The sequence below is a fragment of the Colobus angolensis genome, unplaced genomic scaffold (genome assembly GCF_000951035.1).
Source record: "Colobus angolensis palliatus isolate OR3802 unplaced genomic scaffold, Cang.pa_1.0 Scaffold34, whole genome shotgun sequence".
In the NCBI taxonomy this organism is placed as follows: domain Eukaryota; kingdom Metazoa; phylum Chordata; class Mammalia; order Primates; family Cercopithecidae; genus Colobus; species Colobus angolensis.
This window is the reverse complement of record NW_012116710.1, coordinates 1134958-1146200: the sequence shown is the minus strand read 5'-3', so window position 1 is coordinate 1146200 and position 11243 is coordinate 1134958. Positions and strand designations below refer to the sequence as shown.

The window sequence follows — 11243 nt, the reverse complement described above, 5'->3', positions numbered from 1 at the left end:
AATCCCAGCACTTTGGGAGGCCGAGGCGGGCGGATCATGACGTCAGGAGATCAAGACCATCCTGGCTAACATGGCGAAACCCCGTCTCTACTAAAAATACAAAAACAAAATTAGCCGGGCATGGTGGCGGGCACCTGTAGTCCCAGCTACTCTAGAGGCTGAGGCGGGAGAATGGCGTGAACCCGGGAGGCGGAGCTTGCAGTGAGCGGAGATGGCACCACTGCACTGCAGCCTGGGTGACAGAGCGAGACTCTGTCTCAAAAAAAATAAATAAATAAATAAATAAATAAAAGACAACTGGTGACTTTTTCTATCTCCTTTTCTGTCTTTTCTAAATTTTCTCTAAGGGGGATATATTTTGCCTTGTTTGTATGTCGACTAATTAAAAAATACAAGTACAATAATAAAGCAAATACTGACAATCTCATATGTAATTAGCATGTTGTCATATTTACTTCCTTTGTTTCCAGTTTTTGCAGTGAGCCGAGATCGAGATCATGCCACTGCACTCCAGCCTGGGTGACAAAGTGAGAATCCGTCTCAAAAAAAAAAAAAGAATATCTTGTCACCCCCAAAACTCCTTCATGGTCAAACCCTGCTCCCACTCTTAATCCCTGGCAACCACTGATCTGTCTGTCTTCTGTCCCTATAGTTTTGCCTTTCCTGAATGTTACACAACAAAATCATATCATATGTAGCCTTTTGAGTTTGGCTTTTTTTCACTTAGCATAATGCATTTGATATTCATCCAAGTTGTAGTATATAACAACTTATTTTTACTGCCAAGGGTATAACACACTATCTACTTACCAACTGTAAGATATTGGTTTGTTTCCAGTTTTTAGCAATTATAAAGTTGCTGTATACATTTGTGTACAGGTTTCTTGCAAACTTAAGTTTCGTTTCTCTTAGGTGAGAATCACCTAGGAGATTGCTAGGTCAAATAGGAAGTACATGTTTAACTTCATGAGAAATTGCTAACCTGTTTCCCCAGAGCGGTTGTATCATTTTGCATTCTCACCAGCAATGTATGACTGTTCCAGTTGCTCCACATTCTTGTCTACAGTTAGTATTATCAGATTTGAGGTTTTGTTCTTTTTTTTGAGACGGAGTCTCCCTCTGCCGCTTAAGCTGGAGTGCAGTGGCATGATCTCGGCTCACTGCAAGCTCCGCCTCCCGGGTTCATGCCATTCTCCTACCTCAGCCTCCCAAGTAGCTGGGACTACAGGCGCCCACCATCATGCCTAGCTAATTTTTTGTATTTTTAGTAGAGATGGGGTTTCACTGTGTTAGCCAGGATGGTCTCGATCTCCTGACCTTGTGATCCGCTTGCCTTGGCCTCCCAAAGTGCTGGGATTACAGGCATGAGCCACCATGCCCAGCCTGGAGTTTCGTTCTTTAAAATAAAATTTTTTTAGCCATTCTAATAGATGTATAGTGGTATATTATTGAGGTTTAATTTGTACTTCTCTAGTAACTAACAATGTTGAACATCTTTTCATGAGCTTGTTTGCTATTAAAAAATAATCAAGCTGGCCAAGTGCAGCAGCTCACATCTGTTATCCCACCATTTTGGGAGACCCAGGTGGGAGGATTGCTTGAGCCCAGAGTTCAAGACCAGCTTGGGCAATATAGTGAGACTGTATCTCTATTTTGTAAAAAAATTAAAAATTAAAAAAATTTTTTTAAATCAAGCTAATATATCTATCACCTCAGTTTTTTTGTGGTGAGAATATTTAAGATCTATTCTCTTGGCTGGGTACAGTAGCTCATGCCTGTAATCCCAGCACTTTGGGAGGCCAAGGCACGCAGATCATCTGAGGTCAGGAGTTCAAGACCAGCCTGGCCAACATGGCGAAACCCTATCTCTACTAAAAATTCAAAAATTAGCCAGGCATGGTGGTGGGTGCTTGTAGTCTCAGCTACTCAGGGGGCTGAGGCAGGAGAATCGCTTGAACCCAGTGTAAGAATTAAAGAAAAAGGAGAGAAACACGAAGGGTGGCTTGACAGTCAACAGGTTTATTTCAAACCTGGGAGGGACTTCTGAGCAAGTTAGGTCAGAAGCTGTACAATCTTACATACTGAGAGTTTTTAAGGATTCAGGGTTGGAGAGTTTATCAGAGACTTGGACTGCTTCTATGTTTCTTTGTTGTGCTTATCTAGGCGGGAGAGTTGTGTCTGTTCCTGTACATCTTTCTGCAGCTGCGGGCATATCCCCCGAGTCTGCTTTTAGCTTCCCTATCTTAGTGCACCTGAGGGAAAGGAATGTGCTTATTAAGGACCACTGTTTTACTGGGGCACATTGTATGAGGGTGAAGTTTGGCAGTCACCCAAGAGACTTTATCCCCACCTCCCTCTGTGCCCGAGCTGTCTTATCTGTGTTTTACTGTCTGCTCTTTCTGGCTGCTTATAGCTAGAAGAGAAGTGATTTCCTTGAAATGTATGAGGCTAGAAAGGGAGCTGGAACTTAAAGTGGTGGTGTTTGTCCAAGACGCCAGTGCTCCTGCTCTGTCACCCAGGAGGTGGAGGTTGCAGTGAGTCAAGATTGCACCACTGCACTCCAGCCTGGTGACAGAGCAAGACCCTGTCTAAAAACAAACAAACAAACAAACTACACTCTTAGCAATTTTCAAATATACATTATTAACTATAGTCTTCATGCTGTATAACAGATCTCCAGAGTATACTCCTCCCAACCAAAAGGGTGCCTCATACCCTTTGACCAATATCTCCCTGTTTCTTTTCAAACCCCTGACTCTGGCAACTACCATTCTACTCTCTGCTTTTGTGAGTTCAACTTATTTAATTTTTATTTATTTATTTATTTATTTACTTACTTACTTACTTATTGAGACGGAGTTTCGCTCTTGGCAACAGAGTGAGACTCCGTCTCAAAAAACCAAAAAAATTCCACATATAAGTGAGAACATACATTTCCACATACAAGTGAGAACATGCATATATTCTTTTCTCTTTTTCTTTTTTTTGAGACAGAGTTTCGCTCTTGTTGCCCAAGCAGGAGTGCAGTGGTGTGATCTTGGCTCACTGCAACCTTTGCCTCCTGGATTCAGGCAATTCTCCTGCCTCAGCCTCCAGAGTAGCTGGGATTACAGGTGCCGACCACCACACCCGGCTAATTTTGTATTTTTAGTAGAGACGGGATTTCACCATGTTGGCCAGGCTGGGCTCAAATTCCTGACCTCAGGTGATCCGCCCACCTTGGCCCCCCAAAGTGCTGGGATTACAGGCTGAGCCACCACACCTGGCCCTCATTTTCTTTATGCATTCATCTGGCAATGGACACTTGATTCCATAATGTGGCTATTGTGAATAGTGCTGCAATGAACATGGGAGTGCAGATATCTCTTCAAAATACTGATTTTCATTTCCTGTATACATATACCCAGAAGTGAGATTGCTGGATCATATGGTAATTCTATTTTTAGTTTTTTGAGGAACCTCCATACTGTTTGCCATAATCGCTGTACTAATACACATTCCCACCAAGAGCCTGGGAGGGTTCCATTTTCTCCACATCCTCACCAACACTTATCTTTTGGCCATTTAATGTCTTCTGTTGAGAAATGTCTACTTAGGTCCTTTGTCCATGTTAAAATTGTTTCCTTGCTATTGAGGTCCTTATTGGATGTATGATTTGCAAATGTTTTCCCCCATTCTGTAAACTGCCTTTTCACTGTTTTTTTTTTTACTTCTCATCAGATAGGCAATGTGTTGACACCATAACAAGGTTTGAGGGAGGCACACCTCACACATGAACATGAAAACCCACTCATCATGCTTATGAACATTAAAAAATCTGTTGTATTTTGTTTGCCATTCTTTTTTTTTGAGACAGAGTCTTACTGTCACCCAGGCTGGAGTGCAGTGGTGTGATCTCAGCTCACTGCAACCTCCGCCTCCCAGTTTCAAGTGATTTTCCTGCTTCAGCCTCCTGAGTAGATGGGACTATAGATGTGCACCACCACAACCAGCTTATTTTTGTATTTTTAGTAGAGACGGAGTTTCGCCACGTTGGCCAGGCTGGTGTCGAACTCCTGACCTCAGGTGATCCACCTGTCTTAGCTTCCCAAAGTGCTGGGATTACAGGTGTGAGCCACCACCCCCGGCCAGTTTGCCATTCTTGTATTGTCTTCAAGGTGTCAGATCAAATATTTCACCCGTTTTTTAGCTGTTTTCTTACTGCTGAGTTTTAATAGTTCTTTATATATTTATTCAGGTCAATTGTTAATGCTTTTCAAATGCGTGTGTGTGTCCATAATGTATATGTGGTGATGTATTACTTTTACAATGGTAAACAGACAAAAACAAACAAAAAAACAAAACCCAAACATCATTTCCACGTACAATACAATTTTGGCCTATGGTATCTTTATCATGTAGTGAAGTTGATACTGCATTGCTCCTTTGTGTATGTTGTGTTTTCCTGAGGTTTTTCTGCAAATGTGATTCTAGCATCTTTTGTTTTGAGAACATACAGTGAACAAGTGACTACACTATAAGCTCCATAAGCCTAGAAACTGTGTCTGTTTCTCATGTTATCTCCAGTGCCTCACACATAATAGACACACAATGTATTTAATGCTAATAAACAACTTCTTAGGCAAAATGTTTGTGAAAGCCACACTGAAGCATTTATCATTTATTGAATTGAAACATTTCATTTCATTTATTTATTTATTTATTGAGACAGGGTCTTGCTCTGTCGCCCAGGCTGAAGTGCAATGGTGTGATCTTGGCTCACTACAGCTATGACCTCCTGGGCCTAGGCAATCCTCCCACCTCAGCCCCATGAGTAACTGGAACTACAGGCATGCACCACCACACCCGCCTGATTTTGTTTATTTTTTGTGGTGGAGGTCTCTCTGGGTTGCCCAGCTTGTTCTCAAAACTCCTGGGCTCAAGGAATCCTCCCACCTCAGCCTCCCAAAGTAATGGGATTACACACATAAGCCATCCCACCTATCCAATAAAATTATTTTTTAAAAAATCGTTATGGTTGGAAGATGCAGCTGAGGCACAATACAAACTTCACACTTGATAGTCTCAGTAAGTTGAAAGGTGCCAAAGATAACTTTGTCCTAAATGCAAATGTTGATGCCAATGGATACCACCACTTTGATAAATGTAACGAACAATTGCTTTTTTTGCACTCTCAAGGTATCAGTGAGATCCATGGAAAGGCTAATAGAGGGCCAATATGGTACAGAAAACACAAAACTGATTTATGAGATCCTGAGTGGCTCTGCACTGACTTGGGAATAAGGTTTTAGTTTTGGCTTTGCCACCAGGATGGACATATCACTCAACCTGTCTGGGTTTGCTTCTATATTCCTAGAATGGCAGGAGCAGACTAGATTCTCTCTCAGATTCTTTCTCACCCTAATGTTCTGTGAGTTTTAATTCTTGCTAGTCCTAATCTTTTGCCAATTTAGTGAACAGGGTTGCTTTACTTTTTATTTTTTAACAGATACGGTGTCTCACTGTGGTGCCCAGGCTGGTCTTAAACTCCTGGCCTCAAGTGATCCTCCAGGGTAACTTTTCTTTAGAAAATAAACCAGCCGGGCACAGTGGCTCATGCCTGTAATCCCAACACTTTGGGAGGCCAAGGCAGGAAGATTGCTTCAGCCCAGGAGTTTGAGACCAGCCTAAGCAGCATAGTGAGACTCTGTCTCTAAAAACAAAGAAAACAAATAAATAAAGAAAAATTAAATGAAGAAACTCCAGCCTGGCCAACCTGGTGAAACCCTGTCTTTACTAAAAATACAAAAATTAGCTGGGCCTGGTGGCACATTCCTGTAATCCCAGCTACTCAGGAGGCTGAGGCATGAGAATCTCTTGAACGTGGAAGGTGGAGGTTGCAGTGAGCCAAGATCGCGCCACTGCACTCCAGCCTGGGTGACAGAGCAAGACCCTGTCTCAGAAAACAAAAGACAAAACACAAAAAAAAAAGAACAAAAAAAAAGAAACCTCTAAGAACTCTAAATCAGCCTTTCTTTTTTTTTTTTTTGAGACGGAGTCTTGCTCTGTTGCCCGGGCTGGAGTGCAGTGGCCGGATCTCGCTCACTGCAAGCTCTGCCTCCCAGGTTTAGGCCATTCTCCTGCCTCGGCCTCCCAAGTAGCTGGGACTACAGGCGCCTGCCACCACGCCTGGCTAGTTTTTTGTATTTTTTAGTAGAGACGGGGTTTCACTGTGGTAGCCAAGATGGTCTCGATCTCCTGACCTCGTGATCCGCCTGTCTCGGCCTCCCAAAGTGCTGAGATTACAGGCTTGAGCCACCGTGCCTGGCCTGTTGTTGTTTTGAGACAGAATCCAGCTCTGCTGCCCAGGCTGAAGTGCAGTGGTGTGACCTCAACTCACTGCAAACTCCACCTCCAAGGTTCAAGCGATTCTTGTGCCTCAGCCTCCCAAGTAGCTGGGATTACATGCACACATCATCAAGCCTAATTTTTTGTTTTTCACTTTTAGTGGAGATGGGGTTTCACCGTATTGACCAGGCTGCTCTCGACCTCCTGACCTCAAGTGATCTGCCCACCTTGGCCTCCCAAAATGCTGGGATTACAGGTGTGAGCCACTGCGCCCAGCCATGTATTTTTGTACAATTACTACCGGCAGCAATTGTCTGCAAGCTGTCAGAGCAAATTTTCTAAATCATATTATCCAGAGGCAACTGGGGGCCAACCTTTTTTGCAGGCAACAGCATGAATCTGAGTATAAATACTGGGAAGGAGCCTAGAAATGAACAACAGGCTTCCTGTCCCCACCACCATGTTTATTTTTTCTATTTTTCTTTTTATTGTAGAGACAGGGTTTTGCTGTTGGCCAGGCTGGTGCTGAACTTCTGGCCTCACGTGATCCCTCTGTCTCAGCCTCCCAAAGTGCTGGGAGGCATAAGCCTCAGCACCCAGCCCCCACACCATGTTTTTGAGATGGCATATCACTCTGTCACCAAGGCTGGAATGCAGTGGCATGATCATAGCTCACTGCAGCCTCGAACTTCTGGGCTTAAGTGATCCTTCTACCTCAGCCTCCCCAGTAGCTGGGATTATAGGCTTGTGCCACCACACCCTTCTAATTTAAAAACTGCTTTTATAGAGAGGGGTCTCACTATGTTGCCCAGACTGATCTCAAATTCCTGGGATCAAGCAATCCTCCTGCCTCAGCCTCCCAAAGTGCTAGGACTATAGGTATAAGACACCACGCCTGGCCTCTACCCCACTTAGTGTGGCTTATAGTACAGGCTGAGTGTTATCTGAAATGCTTGGGACCAGAGGTGTTTTGGATTTGGGATTTTTTCAGCTTTTGGAAATCTGAAATACTTTTGAAACGTCTTTATATACTTACTCATTGAGCATCCCTAATCCAAAATCCAAAATGCTCCAATGAGCATTTCCTTTGAGTGCCATGTCAATGCTCAAAAAGTTTTAGATTTTGAAGCATTTCCAATTTTCAGAATGCGGATCATCAACCTGTAGTATACTTCTTTAGCTTGGTGAAATAAACATGGGTAGTTAAGGGTCTGAGTGACAAGAGTGGAATGACAGAACTGGGTACTTCTGTAACGATCAGCCAGACAATAAGCTCCCTATTTTTTCTGCTTCTGAAATCCACTTCAACCATATTGGCAAGGATGGTCGCGATCTCTTGACCTCGTGATCTGCCCACCTTCGCCTCCCAAAGTGCTGGGATTACAGGCGTGAGCCACGGCACCTGGCCCAAGCTTAATTTTTAAAGACAGACTGAAAACTGCTTTATTATCAAGGGACTTGCAATCTATGCCTAATTGCTCATGGGCTCAAACCTGTTACTTTTCAGTAAATAAGTGAATTAAACAAATTACAGAGTAAAAAACATTTCAAAGTATACAGGCATGAAGAGGTTCCCTTGAAGGTGCCTATGAATGGCTTAGAAGAAAATTTAAAATTTAGCTCATTTTCCACTCACAAGAATTTTTTTTTTTTTTTTAAGACAGGGGCACACTGTTGCCTGGGATGGAGTGGAGTGGTGCGATCTCAGCCCACTGCAGCTTCCACCTCCCGGGCTCAAGCAATCTTCCTATTTCAGCCTCCTGAGTAGCTGGGACTACAAGTGCATGCCACCATGCCCAGTTAATTTTTGTATCTTTAGTGGAGATGGGGGTCTTGCCACATTGCCCAGGTGGGTCTCGAACTCCATCTTGGAAAAAAAAAGGTAGATTAAAAAAATTATAATTAAAAAAATTATGATGAGTTGGCTGGGCGTAAAAAGAAAAAAAGAGTTGCTGGGTGCGGTGGCTCACGCCTGTAATCCCAGCACTTTGGGAGGCCGAGGTGGGCGGATCACAAGGTCAAGAGATCAAGACTATCCTGGCTAACATGGCGAAACCCCGTCTCTACTAAAAATACAAAAAATTAGCCAGGTGTGGTGGCGGGTGCCTGTAGTCCCAGCTTCAGGAGGCTGAGGCAGGAGAATCCCTTGAACCTGGGAGGTGGAGGTTGCAGTGAGCCAAGATGGTGCCACAGCACTCCAGCCTGGCAACAGAGCAAGGCTCTGTCTAAAAAAAAAAAAAAAAAAGAAAAGAAAGAAAAAAGAGCTAACTAAAAAAATAGAAAAATTAAAAAAAAAAAAAAAAGACGGGTCTCATTATGTTGCTCAGGCTTGTGTTAACCTGCTAGGCTCAAGCTATCCTCCCACCTTAGCCTCCTGAGTAACTGGGATTACAGGTGCACACCACCACACCTAGCAATATGGTACTATTAAGGGCACTAACTCGTTTAGAGCATATTATTATTATTATTTTTTTTTTTTTTTGAGACGGAGTCTCCCTCTGTCACCCAGGCTGGAGTCCAGTGGCACAATCTCGGCTCACTGCAACCTCTGCAGGTTCAAGCGATTCTCTTGCCTCAGCCTCCTGAGTAGCTGGGATTACAGGTGCCTGCCACCATGCCCAGCTAATTTTTGTATTTTTAGTAGAGATCGGGTTTTGCCATGTTGGCCAGGCTGGTCTCAAACTCCTAACCTCAAGTGATCCACCCGGCCAAAGTGATGGGATTACAGGTGTGAGCCACTGCACCTGGCCAAAGATGTCCATTTCTATTCTAGGATGCACGTGCTAAATCAGAGACAAATCCATATCAAGATCAAATCCAGAGCTGAAGCACAGTGTCAGCATGGTAGGATTGGGAGGAACTGAGAAGAGGAAAAGGGCAATGCTAAATGAAAAAGTCAAGTCTAAGAGAACTTTCAGGGGGAAATTTGGCTTAAGCTACACTTTGTTTTTTGTTTTTGAGATGGAGTCTCCCTCTGTCACCCAGGCTGGAGTGCAGTGGCACTATCTTGGCTCACTGCAAGCTCCGCCTCCGAGGTTCACGCCATTCTCCTGCCTCAGCCTCCTGAGTAGCTGGGACTACAGGCACCCGCCACCATACCCAGCTAATTTTTTTTTGTATTTTTTTTTTTGTAGTAGAGACGGCATTTCACCCTGTTAGCCAGGACAGTCTCGACCTCCCGATCTTGTGATCCACCCGCCTTGGCCTCCCAAAGTGCTGGGATAACAGGCATGAGCCACTGCGCTAGGCCTTGCGCTAGACTTTGAATGGCAAATATGATTTGAATTGAGAGAAATCAGTGTATACAGAGCATAATGATTTCTGTGTGACTAAAACAGATTCTATATAGTGGATAAGCCTTTAGGAGTAGGTTGGTACAAGTTTATAGTAAGCTTTGGATACCAAAATGAAAAGTTTAAACTATCTGTTTTTCTTTTTTTGAGACAGAGTCTTGCTCTGTCACCAGGCTGGAGTGCAGTGGCGCGATCTCGGCTCATTGCAACCTGCGCCTCCCGGTTTCAAGCGATTCTCCTGCCTCAGTCTCCCGAGTAGCTGGAAGTATAGGTGCCCGCCACCACGCCCAGCTAATTTTTTGTATTTTTAGTAGAGACAGGGTTTCACTGTGTTAGCCAGGATGGTCCCGATCTCCCGACCTCATGATCTACCCACCTCGGCCTCCCAAAGTGCTGGTATTACAGGCGTGAGCCACCGCACCCGGCTATCTGTTTTTCAAAGAAGTAGACATTTAGCTTCTGCCTTTATAAAACTAATAATCTACCTGGGATTGTGGCTAAATTGTGTGAACGCTGGTATTTCAACAGACTGTAAGCATCATGTCTGATTCAATGCTGTATCTTTTATTGGAGTTTAACATGCCTACATGGTAAATACTTGGTAAATGTGCTGAATGACCAAATGATTCCCAGGATGAGCTAGTCAGCTCAGAGTCCAAACATGGGGACTTGGGCTGGTAAGCCACCTAGGCTTTGAATCAAACAGCTGCATCTGAAAGTTTTATGCTAGAATAATAATGCCATATATTACATTTCTGTGCAATAAGTGAGTCCACCTCTAGCTCTTCTCCCCACCATAATCACAGCAGTCAGATAAAAAGTTGAGTTTATTAGGGAAATATGAGAGGCATAGACACTCCCAAATGACAGAAAGAAAAGTCTAAAAATGTCCCTTCAAGCCAAATGGGGGCCTGGCTTTGACCTCCCCAAATCAACAAGAAACTGGTGGGTCTGCAACAATATTCTCTGGCAGCCACATTGCCAGGGCATGAGTGTCTTGGCCAGGACTGCCCCCCACTTCCCACCAAAGGTGGGGAGGAGATAAAGACTGTTCACAGAAGCAGTGCAAAGGCAATGAGAACTTTAAGGAAAGTTTGAGAGAAAGAAAGATAGAGGCGGGGAGGACCTTCACAAAGAGTCCCGGGGTTTTGGCTGTGAATGTCTCAAATACATTGACAAGTAGATCTATAAAATGTTACTGAAAAGGTAAAATGCCTAATGTCGTTTCCAACAGTTCCTCTGGACTTCTCCCCACATAACACACCACACCCCAGATGGCAGAGCCCAAAGGCCACACTTTTGAAAAAAGAAACACAAGAATAAGCCCTGTTGCTCTTTAAGGAGAAAGGAAGGAGCTGAAGGCTGCTGGGGCCTTTCCCATGTGGCCTGTGTTGTGTAAAGCAACTTCCCAGCAGCAGCACGTCACTGTTCTAGGTGAGTGTCTCACCTTTTGTCACCTGTGAAAGGAAAGGAAAATTGACATTTAGATAGATTCAAAAAGATTAGAGGGGGTCTAAAAAAAAATTCTTACTTGGCCGGGCGCGGTGGCTCAAGCCTGTAATCCCAGCACTTTGGGAGGCTGAGACGGGCGGATCACGAGGTCAGGAGATCGAGACCATCCTG

The 11243-nt window shown here is 44.0% G+C and overlaps 1 protein-coding gene across 1 annotated transcript in view; it reads right to left on the bottom strand.

The window, feature by feature from the left end:
* Positions 1-10163: 10163 nt before the first annotated feature.
* The window catches only part of BRK1 (BRICK1, SCAR/WAVE actin-nucleating complex subunit), a 13296-nt gene continuing 12216 nt past the window's right edge, over positions 10164-11243 (bottom strand). Inside the window, exon 3 of the mRNA XM_011952274.1 lies at positions 10164-11077. Within this exon, the coding sequence (XP_011807664.1) occupies positions 11051-11077 (27 nt within the window). The 3' untranslated portion in view covers positions 10164-11050. The remainder of the gene's footprint in view (positions 11078-11243) is intronic.